Source organism: Macrotis lagotis, chromosome X (genome assembly GCF_037893015.1).
Source record: "Macrotis lagotis isolate mMagLag1 chromosome X, bilby.v1.9.chrom.fasta, whole genome shotgun sequence".
Taxonomy (NCBI): domain Eukaryota; kingdom Metazoa; phylum Chordata; class Mammalia; order Peramelemorphia; family Peramelidae; genus Macrotis; species Macrotis lagotis.
Window position 1 is genome coordinate 77,436,274 of NC_133666.1, and position 19,248 is coordinate 77,455,521.

At 43.3% G+C, this 19,248-nt stretch overlaps 1 protein-coding gene across 1 annotated transcript; it reads right to left on the minus strand.

Moving 5' to 3' along the window:
* Positions 1-10,175: 10,175 nt before the first annotated feature.
* WAS (WASP actin nucleation promoting factor) lies at positions 10,176-19,248 on the minus strand. The gene is made up of 11 exons (XM_074201167.1): positions 19,071-19,248; positions 18,764-18,904; positions 18,581-18,667; positions 18,339-18,441; positions 17,923-17,991; positions 17,649-17,829; positions 16,940-16,982; positions 16,667-16,820; positions 16,071-16,465; positions 15,793-15,901; positions 10,176-15,676 (listed from the first exon to the last, which is right to left on the minus strand). Exons 1-11 carry the CDS (start codon positions 19,164-19,166, stop codon positions 15,624-15,626), a joined length of 1,431 nt encoding a protein of 476 aa, XP_074057268.1. The 5' UTR covers positions 19,167-19,248; the 3' UTR covers positions 10,176-15,623.

A 19,248-nucleotide genomic window follows, 5' to 3' on the forward strand; every position in this document is an offset into this window, starting at 1 on the left:
CCCAGTTCCCCCTTCATTCCAATCATTGGCTGGGGTCACAATTTAATTGCTACAATCATCCCCATAAGTTTTTCCCTCCCTACTCATTATACTAATGAGCAAGAACAGCTACTTCCTTGAACATGGGCAAAAGAGAAGGACTCAGACCCTAGGTTAACTCAGAACTAGGAGAGGTAGACCTGACCTAATCTCACGTTTTGATCAGGTGAGGCTAAATCTTTTGTCTTAACCCAGTACCTGCCCAGAGACAACAATACAGGCAGACCCCAATCTTTATAATGTGGGGGCGGCTAGGTGGATAAAACACTGGCCCCGGAGTCAGGAGTACCTGTGTTCAAATCAGTCTCAGACACTTAATAATTACTTAATAATTACCTAGCTGTGTGGCCTTGGGCAAGCCACTTAACCCCATTTGCCTTGCAAAAACCTAAAAAAAAATGTAAACTAACAATTCTCCCTTCACATTCTTGTGGAAGCTAAATGCCACCATATTCCTCATATTCTTCCATTTCTTCTTCCCCCTCTCCTTTCCTTTTTTCCTTCTTTCCTTTTCTTCCCTTACATATTTGTATTGGAATTTGTTGTTCTTGCCTTCTCAATAGGTGGGAGGAAGGGGAAGAGAAAGAATTTGGAACTAAAAGTAAAACTGTATTTTTTAAAAAATTGTGGAAAGTGATGGTTTCAGAGAAACTTGGTAAGTTTTGAATGAACCAGTAGAACAATTATATAACAACAAAAAGCTTGGGTTTTTTCAATCTTTTTTTTTTTTCAGTGGACAAGTATTTTTATTTATTTGTTCCTCCCACTACCCCTTACCCACTGATGAAATTTGAAAAAATAAAAAACAAACCAATCTTACCCCCAGCCCCTTACATCATCCACTCCTCCCTCCCCTCATACACATTGCTACCTAGTTTGGCCAACTATCCACTATCTACAGGAGCCAGAACTCTTCTCCTTTTGCATTTTCAATTCATCACCTCTCAGACTCCATTTATTCTTTTAGACTGGTGGTTCCTCATGGCATTGCCCGAAGTCCTAAAGTCTTTCAGAGTTGTCCTGGTTCATTCACTTCACTCTATATTGCTTCATAGCATACTTCCCAGTTTCCTCAGAAACTACTGGTCTAGAGATTTCTAATGGCACAATAATTTGCCATTCTTTTCTTTTGTTAAGAAAAATTATATAAATAGTTTTTGTTTTCCAATTATATACAATAGTAGTTTCTACCAATCATTTTTTTGCCAAGGTTTTGAATTTTACAGTTTTTCTCCCTCCCTGTCTTCCCTCCCCCTTCCCCCCAACAGAAGGCAATCTGATATAGGCTTTACATTTGTTTCCATGATAAGGCATAGATCAAAATTGAATGTGTTGAGAGATAAAACATATCCTTAAGGAAAAAAGAAAATATTAGAGATAGCAAAATTATGTAATACTCAAGACAACTTTTTAAAATGTGAAGATAATAATCTTTGGTCTTCATTTAAACTCCACAGTTCTTTCTCTAGATACAGATAGTAATATTCTCCATCACAGATCCCCTGAATTAGTCTTATGATCAAAGTTGATCATCACCTCATGTTGTTGTTAAGTTATACATTGTTCTGGTTCTGCTCTTTTCATTCAGCATCAGTTCATGCAAATTTTTCCAGGCTTCCCTGAATTCCAGTACCTCCTGGTTTTTAATAGAACAGTAGTGTTCCATCACATATCTATATACCACAATTTGTTTACCCATTCCCCAATTGATGGACATCCCCTTGATTTCCAATTCTTTGTCACTATAAACAGAGCTGCTCTGAAGATTTTTGTTCATGTGAGGTTTTTTACCATTTTTTCATGTTCTCTTCAAGAAATGGACCCCAGTAGTAGCATTGATGGATTCATTCTTTTAACATTGCCATTAGTTTTCAATCTTGGGGGACCACAAAAAGAGCTACTATAATTATTCATGTTTGTATTTAAAGACTTAACACATTTGAAATTATTCTTGAATATTTTTCTCTTTTTTTGATCTTGTTTGGGATATAAACCTAGCAGTGACCTTGAGGGTTCAAAGGGCACACTCAGCTTAGTGACCTTTTTAGGACTCATCCAAATGCCTCTCACTACAGGTTCACCTCCCATGTGTCTGGTGGGTCTACATTATGATTTTTTAAAATTTTTTTTGCTGCAAGGCAGTAGGGTTAAGTGACTTGTCCAAGGTCACACAGCCATGTAATTATGAAGTGTCTGAGGTTGGATTTGAACTCAGGTCCTCCTAACTCCTGAGCCAGTGCTCTATCTACTTTGCCATCTAGCTGCCCCAGCCTACATTATGAAATCTTCTACTCTCCTTCTTCAGAGTTTTCTTGATCCCATTCCAAAGGACTGATGGAGGCTGATGTTGCACCAACTGCTGAGATGGAATGGCCAAAGGCACAGCATGAGACAGATGTCTGCAGACATGGACATAAGAAGGAGGCATAAGAGAGTCTTGCTTTTCTTTTAGGGGAGAAGGGGGTAAGGTGAGTGAGAGAGAAAACATTTGAATTCTCATGCATCATTCCTTAAAATCTCCTCATTTAAATTCCAGATCTGGGCATCAGAAGTTAGAGATTGATCTGCATCACTGCTAAGCCAAGCTTCCACCTACTCTGTACCCATCTTCTAGGTACATATTAACAGGAACTGGTGAGCTCCTGAAGGGTTGCCACTAGCTTTTTACTATTCTAATATTTTTTAAAATTTCTATTTATTTAAGGCAATGGGGTTAAATGACTTGCCCAAGGTCACACAGCTAGGCAATTATTAAGTGTTGGAGGTCAAATTTGAACTCAGGTTGTCCTGACTCCAGGGCCAGTGCTCTATCCACTGTACCACCTAGCTGTCACTAGCTTTTTAAAAGCAATCAGGCTTACTATTTTATTTTTAAAATCTATTTTTTCCATTTAGCAATCTTTTCCCTCTCCTTCCTACCTTGAAACCCATGTATCATCAGGCCAACAGATTCCCAAAATATTTCTCTCCTGGTTCATAGGTGAGTGTCATCCCTCATCAACTGCTCTCAGGATCAGGCTTGATCATTGCATTAGTGTCATTCTTATGTCTGTCTTTCAAAGTTTGTTTTTAGAAAGTACAAAAACATTCTGGCTCTTTTTGTGATAATCAGACATGGAAAATTAAAGGGGTGCTCATCTGTTGGGGAGTATATAGTATCTATGCCTAGTAGACTGTCCTGAGATTCCAAAGAACAGCTGCAGAAGAAAGGGAGCAGAAGGAAGATAGCAGGCTCTGCAATACCAGTTAGAGAAAAACCAGTTTGGAAAGAACTTCCAATTCTAGGCAATGCCATTTCCATGCTCCCCAAGGCTGGGATTCCCTCCCTCATCTCACCTCAGGCTGTTGTTGCCACCAGGCTGCTCTGCCTCAGTTGCCACCATGGCCTCCAATTCCTTGCTCCCTCAATTCTCTCCCAGACCATCTCCCCTACAATGGTTACTCCCTCCTCTTCTTCCCATTCTGACCAGCAATGAACTCACCTATTCAATTCTACATTTTCTTCCTCCCTTGAATCCCTCAGCCCCTTAGCATAGTTAGGATCACAGCCAGCCTAAGCCTTGGATCACAGCCATCATTGGAAGCCTTTGCTCCTACACATGTACTACTGAACAAAGATTGAGAAAAGTATAAAATCATGTTGGCTTGGGTCCACTAAAAATTTATGTTTCACAGCCTCACCTGGACCCTCACCACTGCTAGGCAATCCTCCCTCATCAACTCTCTCTCCCAGTGTCCACAGCAACTTTTCCAAACATTTTCCTTCTACCTTAAACCTTCATGGCTCACCCTTCCCCTACTCTCTCAATTTCCCAATTACATGTAAAAAAATATTAACATTGATTTTTGAAAATTTTTGAGTTCCAAATTCCCTCCCCTCCATTCCCCCCTCCCCACCCATTCAGAAAGCAAACAATGTAGACAATGTGACACTGATGATCTACATGAAATGATGCCAACCCTAATGCCACATTGGCTGTGCATGGGGCCCCTACTAGCTCTAGTTTCTGGGTCAAGTGCCCCAGCTCTTGCTCTCATCCAGCAGGGGGTGTTCTGGATCCATTTCCACTCAGTGCGATGTTTAACCATTTGCTGACCCCCTACGACTGTGAGTGAAGCCCTAAGGGAGATGTTGCTCTCTCCCCTTTGATCTTTCTTTGTCTCCAGTTACTTATTTCCTAGGCTGGTGAAATGAGTCCCACCCACACACCTCACTTTTATTTACTTCTTTTATTGTGTCCTTTGGAAACAGGTTCTGTCCCCTGGGAAATGCCAGAGGTGATTTGAAAGGAAACCTAAGATGAAGGGGGCTTTGCACAAGGGAGTTTTTCAAGAAGGTTTGGCCTTAATTTCCTCAGTAGAAGTGAACAATATATTCATTGATTCATTCCTCAAATAGCATAGTCTGGTGGGAAGAGCACTGAATTCAAATGCAGACTTTGCTTCATATGAACTAAATGACCCTAGCCAAGTCCTTTTTCTTCTCTGATCTCAGTTTCCTTCTTTCCTTTTTTTATTTTATTCTATTTAAGACAATGGGATTAAGTGACTTGCCCAAAGTCACACAGCTAGGTAATTATTAAGTGTCTGAGATCTGATTTGAACTCAGGTCCTCCTGACTCCAGGGCCAGTGCTCGATCCATTGCACCACCTAGCTGCCCCTGGATTTCAGTTTCTTGATCTATAAAATGAAGGGATTGGACAAGATCTCTTCAGGTCTTTCCAGTTCTAGATCTAGGATCCTATGTGACTTTAGCACTAATTAGCAGCTTCCAACATTTTCTGCTGCCATGCTCAGGGGTTGGGAAGTTGTAGCACAGGGAATGGACTTCAAACACTTTGTAGATGAATGGCCCTGGGAAAGTCTCTTCATTTCTTTTTTTTTAATTTACATTTTTTTAATTTACACATTATTAAAATAGTTTTTTTGTAAGAACAAACATAATCCCCCTTCTGCCTACAAAAATAAAAAACCTCACAAGAAATAAAGTGAAAGAAAGAGAAAAAAATGTGCTTCACTTAGTGTTCAGATACCATCAGCTCTGTCTCTGGGGTGGATCACATTATTATAAGTCCATCATAGAAGTTACTTCCATATTTTTCCACAGTTACTCCTTCCATCCATTTCTCCCCACTACCAATTATTCTATTTTCTCTCTCCTTTCACTTTGTCCCTCTTCAAAAGTGTGCTATGGAGCAGCTGAGTGGTGCAGTGGACAGAGAGCACCAGTCCTGGGGCCACTAGGCCCCAAGCCCACATCCCACCCTAGAGACCCAGCAACCATCCAACTCTGTGGTCCCAGACAGGTTGCCCAATCCTACCACATTGCAAAAAGTTAAAAAAAGTGTGGCATCTGTCTACCCTTTCCCAGGATCTACCCTCTCCTCTATCACCTACACCCCCTCTTCCCTCCCCTGTCCCCTTTCTCCCACCCTCTTCCTCTCTTTTTTCCTCTAGGATAAGATAGACTTCTATACTCTATTAAGTATGTACATTGTTTCCTCTCAGAGCCTTTTTTTTTGGTTTTTGCAAGGCAATGGGGTTAAATGGTTTGCCCAAGGCCACACAGCTAGGTAATTATTACATGTCTGAGGCCAGACTTGAACTCAGGTACTCCTGACTCCAGGGCCAATGCTCTATCCACTGTGCCACCTAGCCACCCTCTGAGCTATTTTCAATGAGAATGAAGGCTCACTCATTTCCCCTCATCTTCTACTCCATTGCAAAAGCTTTTTCTTGACTCTTTTATATGAAATATCTTAGTCCATTCTATGTCTCCTTTCCTTTTTGCCCAGTACATTCCCTTTTCACCCACTGACTCCATCTTATTATATATATATATATATATATATATATATATATATATATACACCAATATATTATACCTTCAAATTCAACTTCCTATACCTTTTTCTAAATATGCTCCTTCTAATTGCTCTATTAAACGAGAAGGTTCATATGAGTATTATCAGTATCATCTTCTCATGCAGGAATACACACATTTCAACATCATTAAATTCCTCATAATTTACTCTCTCTATGCTTCATCTGAGTTCTGTACTTGAAAAATCAAACTTTCTGTTCAGATCTGGCCATTTCAACAGGAACATTTGAAATTCTCTTATTTCATTAAAAGTCCATCTTTTTCCCTGGAAGAGGATATTCAGTTTTGCTCGGTAGTTGGTTCTTAGTTGCATTCCAAGCTCTTTTGCCTTCTGGAATATTATATTCTGAGGTCTAGGATCCCTTAATGTGGATGCTTCTAAGTCTTGTGTAATCCTGACTGAAGCTCCATTATATTTGAATTGTTTCATTCTGGCTGCTTGTAATATTTTCTCTTTGACTTGGGAGTTCTGGAATTTAGCTATAATATTCTTGGGGGTTATTTTCTTAAAATCTCTTTCAAGAGGAGATTGCTGGATTCTCTCAATTTCTATTTTATCCTCTGCTTCTAGGATATCAGGGCAATTTTCCTGTAGAAATTCTTTAAAAATGAAGTCAAAGCTCTTTTCCTGATCATGACTTTCAGATAGCCTAATATTTTTTAAATAGGTCAATTGTTTTTCCAATGAGATATTTCATGTTTTCTTCATTATTTCATTCTTTTGATTCCTCACAAAGTCATCAGCTTCCTTTAGCTCCTTTCTACATTTGAAAGAGTTATTTTCTTCAGAGAGCTTTCTTATCTCCTTTTCCATTGGGCTAATTCTGCTTTTCAAGGTATTCTTCTCTTCATTAACTTTTTGGACTGATTTTTCCATTTGTCCTAAACTAGTTTTGAGTATACTATTTTCTTCAGCATTTTTTGTATCTCCTTCACTAAGCTGCTGACTTGGTTGTCATGTTTTTCCTGCATTACTCTCATTTCTCTTCCCAATTTTTCCTCTACCACCCTTATTTGATTTTCAAAATCTTTTTTGAGCTCTGCAACAGCCTGAGCCCAACTCCTGTTTTTCTTGGAGGCTTTGGATACAGAAGCTTGGACTTTGTCATCTTCTGAGTATGTATTTTGATCCTCCATGGAACCAAGGTAATTGTCTATTTTCAAGTTCTATTATTTCTGTTTACTCATTTCCCCAGCCTGTGCCTGATTTGGGGGGCCTTCCTGAGCTTTTTAATTTTTATTGGGACACCCCCCCCCCCGCAAGGACCTCAATTCCTTCAAGGTCTTATGCGAGGCTCTGACTGCTCTCCTGCCTGTGCTCTGGTCTGTGGATGGCCACAAGCACACCCCTCTGCCCCAGGGCTGTGAGGAGGGTCCCTGCTCTGCTATGGCAGTATGGGGGCCCAGACTGTGACCAGGGTCTGAATATGGGCAAAGTACCAGAGTTCTGTTTCAGGGACAGAGGAGAGACCTTGACAGTCTCCCCCCAAAACCTTACCTTTCATGGACTGAGTGCTCTGGAAGCAGCTGCAGGCCTGCTCCTGTTGGGTGGTTCTGTGGGTCTGCTTCTGTTTCCTGAGACCTGGGCTGCTCAGAGGGCCACATTGACCTGGGTGCCATGATCACTCTGGCAAAGGCTTCCCTGATGATATTCCAAGTTGTGCTTGGTGTTCCCTGGGTTGGCAGGTCAGGAAACTGCTTTTGCTGCCATGATCTGGTGCTCCCAGAGACCCAGGAGCCCAGCAGGCTGTTCCTAGAAAGCCAGAGTTCCTTTGTTCCTGCAGTAGTCCTGGCTGTGCTGCCACCCCCTCCAGCACTGTGGAGCAGAGCCTTCTCATGATGTTCCAGGTTTCCTTGATCTGGAGAATTGCCTCATTGGATGGTTCTGTGGGTTCTGTCTCTTGAAAATTTAGTTAGGGCCACAATTTTAAGGTTTTAGGGATATTTTGAAGAGAGCTCCTGGGAAATCCTGTCCTTGTGCCACCATCTTGGCTCCACCCTCAAGTCACTTCACTTTTGCCTGCCTTGGTTTCCTCACCTGTAAAATGGGGATAATAAGAGCCTCTCTCTCTCTCAGGGTTGATAGGAGGATCAAATGAGGTCATATTTGAAAAGGGTTTTGTGAGTCTTACCTGGGCACCACTATTATTCAGGGAAAGTTGTCTCCAGGGCAGCTTCACATCCTGCCTACCTCTCTCACCAGCCAAAAATCCTGCCCAGCTACTATGGAGATGAAGGTTATGATTCCTGGAAGATACTATATTTCCAGAGTTGTCTTTTATTTCTTTTTCTTTTTATTTCTTGAACAAGTTCACTTAGAGCAATACAACTGAAAGGATACCACAGTCCAATGAACGATTTAAAGTAAAGCCTCAGAATTTAATACAGACACCAAAACCCAAATCTGAAAATATCCACATTACATCTCAAAATCGTCTTCATTAGCCTTGGGCAAGCCACTTAACCACATTTGCCTTGCAAAAACTAAAAAAAAAAATTCTCCTCATTAACTTTATTATTATTATTATTTTATTTTGGAGGCATTTGAAGTTAAGGAACTTGCCCAGGGTCACACAGCTAGTAAGGATGTGAGGTTAGATTTGAACTTTTCTATTGACTCTTAGGGTTGCTGCTTTATCTACCAACTAACTGCCCCTCCCATTAACTTAAAAAAAACTTTAAGGAGAAGAACCTTTGAGAAGAGTAAACAAAAGAATCTAAAACAAGATTTCATTTTGTAAAACCAGATTCAGCTCCTGGATTTGCATCTCCAACAGCGTTCCTTGTAATGTGGCATCAGAGCTTCAACTTTAACCTTAACTTACAACAGAACCACCTGGAGAGAAGCTGCCCAAGACCTTCCTGTCTTAGTTATTACATTCTTTTTTTTTCTTTCTTGGCTATTACATTCTAGGTGAATGTTTGTGTTCAGAAGGAGCGAATCTAAAGTTTTGGAAATGATCCTGATTTTACACTGACAGTAAGCAGAAGCCACAAGTGGCTGGCTGTTGCAAAACTGTCCAACTTCACTTTGTGTTTGTCTCTTTAAAAAAAACAAGTTGAGCCAGAGTCAAAGATCTCTGGTACCGCTTACAAGAGACAGGCCAGGCTCCTTTCCTCTCTAGCCCTTCACACCCCTTCACACTGAAATGGTTCAGAAAAGCTCAGTGATCTGCTAGAGCCAGGGCTACTCAGGGTCCAGGGGGCCAGACTGCCAAGACTGGTTTTGTTTGGCACCTTCCGGCTACCTAATCCAAGAAGGTGGGGGGGGTATAATTGGGTTACTCATTGGCTACCACATCTTCACAAGGAACAAATGTGACTTTTGCCCATCTGGTGTCATTTTAATGCAAACTTGAGGACAAGGTGGCAGGGTGAGAAAAATAGCAATATTCTTCTGTAAGGTAACTCTCTCAGACACACACAATGGCAGACTGTACTCTGGCAAGTGAATCAACCATCTCCTTTTCTGGGATCAGACATTCCTGGATGACTGTCTTTGTGACAGATCACTTCAATCATTGGAGCCAGGGGAAGGTAGGTGGCACAGTGGGTAGAGCACTGGCCCGGGATTCAGGAGGACTGAGTTCAACAATTGCAGCCATAGGTATAAGACCACCATGGGTTCCTCATTCTTTCAAAGGGGGCTCCTCTCCCAGGCCTGTCCTAAGGTGTCATTAGGACAAACTTCTTGGATACTTTTCTTTCTTTGCATTTAGAGCCTTTTCAGCTATTTCCTGGTTAGAGAACTAGACCAAGAGCTCCCTGCTCCTCTCACCTTCTTGTTTGTCCTTCATTCTTGAGGAAGACCATGACATCAGAGAGGTGATGCCATGACAAGCATGTGAACTGGATGAAGTGAGAGGGTGTTGTGCTAAGTTACCAGCCTCACTTTCTCCTCCAGAGCCATCTGGGTCTAGTGAGCAGACAGGAATCAGAGTGAGTGGAGATAGTCCTGAATGGGAAGCTCCTCTCACCTCCAAGTACACTGCCAATGTGATCCCATGGAGCCCAGTTTCCAAGGCTGAAGCAAAGGAACCAATTTCTTCCTTGCTCCAGCCCACTGGGAATCCTGGCTAGCAGGGTCAGGGTGCTCCCCACCCAATCCATTGCCATGTTTGACCACAATACTTGGAAGCTCAGTCTCCCAGAGTTTCTCAGTCTTTTTTCTTTTTTTAAAAAAATATTTTATTTATTTTGAGTTTTACAATTTTTCCCCTAATCTTAATTTCCTCCCCTCGCCCCCCCCAGAAGACAATTTGTCAGTCTTTGCATTGTTTCCATGGAATACATTGATCCAAATTGAATGTGATGAGAGAGAAATCATATCTTTAAGGAAGAAACATAAAGTATAAGAGATAGCAAGATTAGATAATATGATATCAGGTTTTTTCTAAATTAAAGGGAATAGTCGTTGGTCTTTGTTCAAACCACAATTCTTTCTCTGGATACAGATGGTATTCTCCATTGCAGACAGCCCAAAATTGTCCCTGATTGTTGCACTGATGGAATGGGCAAGTCCATCAAAGTTGATCATCACCCCCATGTTGCTGTTAGGGTGTACAGTGTTTTTCTGGTTCTGCTCATTTCACTCAGCATCAGTTCATGCAAATCCTTCCAGGCTTCCCTGAATTCCCATCCCCCTCCTGGTTTCTAATAGAAAAATAGTATTCTATGTCAGTTTTTTTTTTTCAATGTGAGCTTGACTTCCTCTTCTGATTCAAGTTCAGCAAGTGGTTCTCTACTTGGTCTGCCCAAAAACCCAGTTTGAATTTTGCATTCCAAGAGAAATATTGGACTTTCTTGACTGAGCAGGACTGGACCAAGAATAAGTCCTTTTCCACCTTCAGTGTTCATCTGGAGCACAATTACAGGCAGCAGCTTGATACTTCACTTTTGGGTGACTGAAGAAATCAGACCTATGCTTTTTACAAGCTATATTTCTGGCTATAGACACCAAGTATCCCATTTGGGAGGGATACTTGCTTTTTTTAAAACTAATATTTTATCACTGACTCAAATTCTGCCTGAGGTTCACTATGGATCTTAACTCTTTTTTTAAAAAATATTGAATAATTTATTTCTTTTTCCAATTACATGCTATGGTTATCTCTACCAATCATTTTTTCCCAAGGTTTTGAATTTTACAATTTTTCTCCCTCCCCCTTCCTCCTGACAGAAGCTCTATATTTATAACCCATGCTAAACATAGATAGATATTGAATATGTTGTGAGAGAAGAAACAGATCCAAACCTAAGAAATAGTAGAAAGAAAAAAAGTGACATAATACATAAGACATCTTTTTAAATTTGAATATAATACATTTTGGTCTTCATTAAACTCCACAATCCCTTCTCTGAATATGGATGACATTTTCTATCACAAGTCTTTTAGAGTTGTCTTTGATTAATGTACTGCTGAGAAGAACAAATCCATCATGGTTGATTAGCACACTGTGTTGTTGTTAGTGTGTATAATGTGCTTCACTTGTTGTTAGTGTGTATAATGTGCTGTTCACTTCACTCAGCATCAGTTCATTCAAGTCTTTCCAGGTTTTCTGAAATCTCATTCCTCCTGATTTCTTGTAGAACAATAATGTTCCATCACATACATAAACCACAATTTGTGTAGCCATTCCCCAGTGGATGGGCATCCCCTCAATTTCCACTTTTTTGCCACTACAAAAAGAGCTGCTATAAATATTTTTATACATGTGGGGTTTTTACCCTTTTTTTCATGATCTTTTCAGGATACAGACCCAGTAGTGGTTTTGCTGGATCAAAGGCATGCACATTTTTGTTGCCCTTTGGGCATAATTCCAAATTCTCCAGAAAGGTTGGATGAGTTCACAGCTCCACCAATAATGCATTGGTGTCCCAGTTTTCCCACTTCCCCTCCAACATTGATGATTTCCTTTCTTGTCATATTGGTATGGCTCTTGATTCTTTTTTTATTTTTTTTGGCTCTTAACTCAAAAATCTTACCGTTGTTTATCATTGCTTTTGCCTTATATAATCTCTACTATACTTTTCTATTAGCATTTACACATATATGACATAATATTGGTTCAAAAAGCCTTTTTTAGACTATACAAGATTTTTTTCCAACTCACTCAGTGATTTCTGTGTCTCTAAGCCAGTTAGCCTATCAGTGAGCATTTGTTAAGTGCCTCCCAAGGATTTGTCTCACTTCCATCTCCAAGGCAGGAAACACAAACATTTGCCCAGGGATACAATTGCACTCAAAATCCATGTGATTCTTTGGCTGGAGGTAACTGCTTTTGGGTTATGCATATAACCTTCCATTTTCAGTGTCACTAATCAGTGGTAGAGGCTCTGGGGCATCAAGGGCTGCTTCCTGGAAGCACTGAAATCACCCTGTGAATGGCTCCCTTGGAGGCCCCCAGGGAGGGTCTGTTACTCCTGTACTGCCCAAGTCAGAGGTTGGTAGGGGGCATTAATGTGCAGACTGGGCAGCTAAAACCTGCTGCCATCACTGAGACAAAAGCTGAGAGAAAGAAAAGGACCCTTCCAAGGTGGAGCCCCCACCACCACCACTTTTGAGAGCTGGGGAATTGAGGGTCCTCCCAGAGCAGAGAGGCTAGAAAGCCTTCCCTTGGTTTCTGGTGCTTCATCACGTAACAAAGAGCTGCTAACAATCCTTTGCCCCACTATACCAGGATCAGCCAAGACTTTTTTTCTTTGCCATGTTGTATGTTCAACACTATGTGACTACAGAAAGCTAATCTATTAGAAATATTAGAAATTTAGAGAAGTCAACCTGAGTCCAGGCTAGGAGTTCTACGGGAGCTTCCTAAGAAGCTGGCAAGCAAGGGAGCACTTTCTCTCCTCTCAGATTAATCAAGGAGGCAGCCAGGGAAGCAGCTCAGTCATGGCTGCGGACACAATGCTGTGGCTTTGACTGTCCTCGAAGCTCCTTCCTGTCTGAAGATATACAATAGTACTGGTCAGTGCTAATATTCCAATATTGTCTTGTGGTTGTTGATGAATTGTAAAGTGTTCCTATGCTTGCCTGTGAGTACCTCAAGAGGGATCTGAGAGTCCCACGAAATCCACACAAAGTCCAGAGCTAACCTCACAGTATCCATCTTGGGCACTGTGTGCCCAGAGGCAAGTTACTCTTCAATAAAACTCCTCAGTTTCTTTTTCTGTTCAACAGGGGCCCTGGAAACCCCAGAATGAAGACCTTTCCCTTTCCCTGAACGTCTCCAAGGAGCCTATGACAGCATGGACAGCCATTCTCCTAGTCCAAAATGGAGGCCCACACTCCCAACTCCCACATCCATGTGTTTCTTCAAGGTAAATATCCCTTGTTCCCTCTTTGATGGTCATATGACCTGGTCTTCAGGCCCTTCCTTCTCCTGATCACCTTCCCAAAAGCAAACATTGGAAGGCACATGTGATCAGAAGGCCAGGCTTGGGGGAGCCCCAGCTCTTTTTCAGAAGCATGACTGGCTGGCCAGACTTTGCTATTCATAGCACTGAGACCATCAAAGGAAAGAAGTTTCTTTTGTCTATCAAGGTCTGCCAGCTCTGGAACTGGAAGGTAACCATGAATCCAAGCAGTGAATGGGCCAAGAGAGAATAGAATCCAGTTGATCTTTGGAGATACCAATCTTGCTAATTCAGTCAAATTGCAGATTGGCAAAGGGATCTGAAGAATCCATCCTCCTACCCATTTTGCAGATAAGGAAACTGAGGACCAAAGATAAAAGCTATACTTTATTCACTATTAGAGTGCAGGGCCTTCCAGGAACCAAGATAAGAGTAAATAGGAAATCACTTCTAAACAACTATAAAATAGCTTCTCAAAATGAATTGTGAAACAGCAAAGACTGAGTGAAACAATTTTCTAGCTCAAGATAAATTAGAAGGTTGGTAGGAAAGGTCTGTCTCACTCAGGTAAAAGGGGAGCAGAGTCCAGGGCAGGCCTTGCCTCTCCCAGCCAGTGGAAGACCTTGAGCCTCAAGTCAATGGGCAAGATCCTGCTCCCTAAGTGCAACAGCAAACAAGCAGCCAGTGTAGCACCAGACCCCCCATGGCCCAGGGACAGCACTAGGTAATCAGCCAGGTGCCAGAGGAAGAAGCTTGGGACAGTGTTCCTTCCACCACAGGAGAACTCAACTTTGAAAGTAACTAAATGGACTAGAAAGGATGAGAAAAACCCAACAAAGAAACAAAGAAACCAAAAATCCTGACCATATAAAGATATTATGAGACAGGGAAGATCAAAACACAAACCCAGAAGAGGACAGCAATATCAAAATGCCTACATACAAAGCCTCAAAGAAAAATGTGAATTGGTCTCAGACAGAAAAAGAACTCTTGGAAGAACTCAAAAAGGATTTTAAAAATCAGTTAATTGAGGTAGAGGAAAAATTGAAAAGAAATGAGAGTGATGCAAGGGAATCATGAAAAGAGTCAATAGCTTGATAAAACACAAAAAATGGAAAAAGGTATACAAAAATTTGCTGAAGAAAAGATCTCCTTAAAAAGTAGAACTGATCAAAGAGAAAAGGGGGTTTAAAAAAAGCTGACTAAAGAAGAAAACTCCTTAAAAATTAAAATTGGGCAACTGGAAGTTAAGGATTCTATGAAACATCAAAATTCAACCAAACAAAATCAAAACAATGAAAAAAATAGAAGATAATATGAAATATCCTGTTGGAAAACAACTGACTTGGAAAAAAATCCAGGAAGGATGATTTAAGAATTACTGTATTAGGGGCAGCTAGGTTTAACAGTGGATAGAGCACCAGCCCTGGAGTCAGGAGTACCTGAGTTCAAATCTGACCACAGACACTTCTTAATTACCTAGCTGTGTGGCCTTGGGCAAGTCACTTAACCCCATTTGCCTTGCCAAAAAAAAACTAAAAAAAAAAAAGAATTACTGGATTACCTGAAAGCTATACTTTAAGAAATTATCAAAGAAAATTGCCCTGATATCCTAGATTCAGAGGGCAAAATAGATATTGAAAGAATCCTCCAATCACTTCCTGAAAGCATTCCCAAAATGAAAATTCCTAGAAACATTATAAACCAAATTCCAGAATTCCAAAATCAAGAAGAAAATATTGCAAGCAACTAGGAAAAAAAACACAATTCAAATATTGATGAGCCATAGTCAGGATTAGACAGTATTTAGCAACTTCTACATTAAGGGATCTGAGGGCATGGAATATGATATTCCAGAAGACAGAGAAGCTGGGATTACAATCCAGTGAAATTGAGCATAATTGATTATGTCAGAGGGTTTACAAGCTTTCGTGATGAAAAGATCAGAGCTGAAATAACAAAACTGATTTTCAAATACAAGATGTTACAATAGTAATGCTATAGGAGTAGCATAAAAAGGTAAAAAGCAAAAAGAAAACATAAGAGATTCACTAAAATCAAACTGTTTTCATCCCTACACAGGGAGATGATTCTTGTAATTACTAAGAACTCTATCATTTTTCCAATCATTATGCAATTTGAAATAATCTTAATCCTAAAAAATGAGTGGTCAAAGAACAAAGCATAGGAACCATCAATAATCTGGTCAAAGAGAATAATAATAGTGAGTACTTAGTACTCACTAAGTAGTACTCAGGTGAAAATTTATTTCTCTAAAGTCTTCCATCATTATCAGAGTGCAAGGTCCACATTCTGCCATAGGAGCAGGTCTATAAGGATTCCTTAATCTTCCCATTCATCCTCTTCTTCCTCGTCATCTTGATCATCCTCATCATCTGGCATGATTGAGGGGGCAGAGTGAGTGAGTGAAGAAGGCCAGACCCCCTCCCCCCAGATGCTCCCATCTGTCATCAAGAAAGAAGGGAAAGCTGAAGGCTATTTTACTTCTCACCTGAAGAGTGGATAACTTTGCTCCGCTTTTGCATGACATGCATGAGGGCCCCCACCAGTCCCTTGGAGCTTGGGGGCCGGGGAGCTGGGAGCTCCTGTGTCCCAGGTGTCTGCAAAGAGGGCAGGATCCAGGAAAAGTCTCAGACTGGGCCTGTGCACCTTCCTCCCAGCCTTTTTGATTCACAATATCCCCTTACGTTCATCTTTCATATTCCTTCCCTTCCACCCCAATCCCTATTCCACCAATCCTCTCCCCTGCTGAGTACCAGCCAGCCCCACCTTGTTGAGCTGGATGCCCTGTCGGATCTCTTCAAGTAGGGCCCCCCGGCCTCTAGGGGCCACAGTCCCCCCAGATGAAGGTACAGATGGTGGAGGTGGTGGTGGAGGTGGTGGAGGTGGTGGTGGCCCTGACCCAGGGGCTGGTGATGGCAGCTGGGGAGGTGTTGGAAGCCCCGAGTGGGAGGCAGGTGGTGGTGGAGGTGGGGGACCCCCACGGCCAGGAGGAAGTGGGGGTCCCAGTGGAACTGGTGGAGGTCCACTTGGGATCCCACCAGACCCAACGGGCACTGGGGGGAGGGGTCCTGACCGGCCCCCCCGACTCCCAACCATAGAGGATCCAGGGGACCGCTGAGGGGGCCCAGCACGAGATGGAGGTGGAGGAGGTGGAGCAGGACCTAGAGACAGAAGAAAGGCAAGATGGGAGCAAATGGTTAGATGGCATACATCCTTTCCTCTATCCCTTTTCTCTCTGCCCCTCTCCAGCTTCCAGATCTCCCTAGGAGTCCATTTTTGGCAAGGGGAGCCTTCAGGCCTCTGGGGCCTGACCTCAAGATTTTGAGGTTTTTCTCACTACAGGGGTCATGAAGGGTGCTTACCTTGCCGCCTCATCTCCTCTCTGACAGCCTCTAGCCCACCCTGGTCCTCAATGAAGTCATAGATGAGCTTTGAGGTCTCAGCATCGGTCAATTGGGCTTCACTAATCCCAGCTCTGGAGAAGAGACTCCGCAGGTCAGGGTCCAAGTTATTCACCTGTTGGAGGTAGGGTCACAGATCCCACTCACCCTAAGGCCCAATCCTAACTCCTAGGGGGGAGGGTTTAGGAGGAGATAAGAGGAGGGGCTCTGTTTGATGGGAATATGGGAACATACATCAAATCCGCTGTGAGGGTCCCATCCAACGTGGCTGACATGCCTGGAGAGGGCAGAAGGTTTGGGTTAGGGACAGGACAGAACCATGATGAAGGCAGTTTACCCTTACCTTCCTCCCTCTGTGCTCTCTCCTAGTGCTCAGGTTAATCCCCACCAAATATAAAGAGAAGAGCCCTTTCTGCTATCCTCAAGGAAGTTATTCTCCTGCCATTTCCTCCTACCCATCTGATACCTGAACCCCCAAAGTTAGGGGCCCCCAGAAGTACTAGCCAGGCCTCAGCTGCCCAGATTTCCAAGACCACTTCAATGCAGGACTCCATCTCCAACTGCCTTTACCATCCAAGGCTGAGCTCAAACCCCAATCCAAACTTCCTTCCAAACCTTCCATTTCCTAATTAGCCACATTCCCAGCCTGTCCAAGAATCTGTGGGAGTGGCTCCCTCCAGTCTGCCAGTCACTATCTCTGCTGCTCCATCCCCTAGTCCCACAGAGTCCCCTGGAAAAAAGTTCAGTGGGCTCTCAACCTCCAGTGGGTCCCCATGCTGATAAGAGTGCAGGAAGGAGGAGTGCCACTGCCAGGCTTTGGCTTCCCAGTTCTAAGCCTGAGACTACACTTCACATTTACCCTCCAAGTCCTCCCTGGGGAGTTTGGGGCAGGGGAGGAGGAGACAGACAAGCAGGTCCGGGGAAGGGGAGGAAAGGGTCTCACTTGAACCCGCTGGGGGCCCCAATGTCAGCCTTGCTGATCTTCTTTTTCCCAGAGCGCTTCTTGTCTGGGGGAGGAGGAGTTGGTGCAGGGAGACCCCGGTACCTCGAGGATGTAATATCTGGATTCTGTATGTCTACAGCAACCAGGCCAAGGGATGGGGAACCTAGGGTACTGGCTGGGACTAAAGATAGAGGAAAATTAGGGGTAGATTGATTGAAGTGGAGAGGACCCAACTCATACCTGTCTATTCCTTTGGCCCTTTTCTTCTGCTTACCATTGAGGTCTCCACTGGGTTGGGGAGGAAGAGGTATGGTGGCCCCTCTTCTTTCTGTGCTGAGAGATCCTGGAGGGTGAAGGGCAGAGATCATTACCTTTCCCTTGTCCAACCTTTCTCCCCCAGCTCAGCACCTACCCCAAGAGAATATCATTATCTAGGGCACGGGGCAGGGGGTGGGGGAGGTGATGTGCATATATGAAAGAGACAGAGAGAGAGAGAGAGAGAGAGAGAGAGAGAGAGAGAGAGAGAGAGAGAGAGAGAGATGGAGAGAGAGATGGACTAAAAGGCCATGGAAAGGAAATGGAGAGATTGGATTAGCTGTCAAATAATGGTAAGAGAGTCCAGGAGAATTCCTCTCATTCACTGACACCCCTTCCCTTCCTCTTGGCCTTGACCTTGGCCCTGGCTCTCACCAGCAATCTGTTTCTGGCTTCGTTTCTGGATTTTCTCCTCCACCAAAGCTCGGAAGACTTGGGCCTCAGCCTCATCCGCAAAGTTCAGGCCAGCTTGACAGTCCTGGAAATGGTTCCAGTCCCCGTGACCCCATCCCACTCCAAAGGGGTTTGCTCCAATTTTTCAGTCCACCCCTGGCCTCCCAGATCCCAGAGATATCCCAATCCCCTCTCCCACCTACCCCCTTTGGCCAGTTACTCACATCACCAGGGAAGGTGTGGAAGAATGGGGTGGGGGCAGAGTAGATAAGCTGAGTGTAGATCTCCTGTTCCCAGAGGAGGCGTCCTTCCTGGGGGGGGGGGGGGGTAAAAAAGGAACTAAGAGAGGGAGTCCCATAGCCATAGAGAGCTCTTGGCTTGAATGAGGAGGGGGTCCAGGCCTATACCTGGAGACCATAGAGGCGAATGAAATAGGACCGGCGAGGGTTGTCTTTCACAAAGCAAATGGCTCCACTCAGTTCCTTTTGCCAGCGCCCCCCAGTGCTGGGGAGTGCCAGGTAGAGTTGGGCCACTGAGGTGGCCAGGGTCTGTCTCCAAAGAGAAAGACAAGGTCAGTGAAGTCTTGAAAAGAAACTCTAAATGCAGCACCCCTCCCCAATCTGGCTTTAGCCACCCTCCCTTTTCCTGAGGGAGGGTCACCAGTAAAGCAAATAGAAAGGAGTGGGGGGTGGGGAGAATCTGAGAAACACAGACCCAGCACTTTCGTCCCAGGAGGCCAAACAGTCGTTGGTTCTCATGATCCTGAAGAAGGCCAGAGGGGGCATTCTGCTGGTGTTGTCCACGACTCATGGTAGCCTCCCCTTCTTGCCTTCCTCCTTGCCTTGTCTTCCCAAGCAACAGTAGTGACGGGCTAAGAAGGGGAACTTCTGCA

Excerpts from the sequence above, each read along its gene's own strand:
- WAS (XM_074201167.1), bottom strand. The coding sequence starts at position 19,166 with ATGAGTCGTGGACAACACCAGCAGAATGCCCCCTCTGGCCTTCTTCAG. Across the intron at positions 16,821-16,939 it reads ACCCTCACAGCGGATTTGAT|GTGAATAACTTGGACCCTGA; the intron begins GTATGTTCCCAT and ends TACCTCCAACAG. Across the intron at positions 15,677-15,792 it reads CAAAGTTATCCACTCTTCAG|ATGATGAGGATGATCAAGAT; the intron begins GTGAGAAGTAAA and ends CAATCATGCCAG.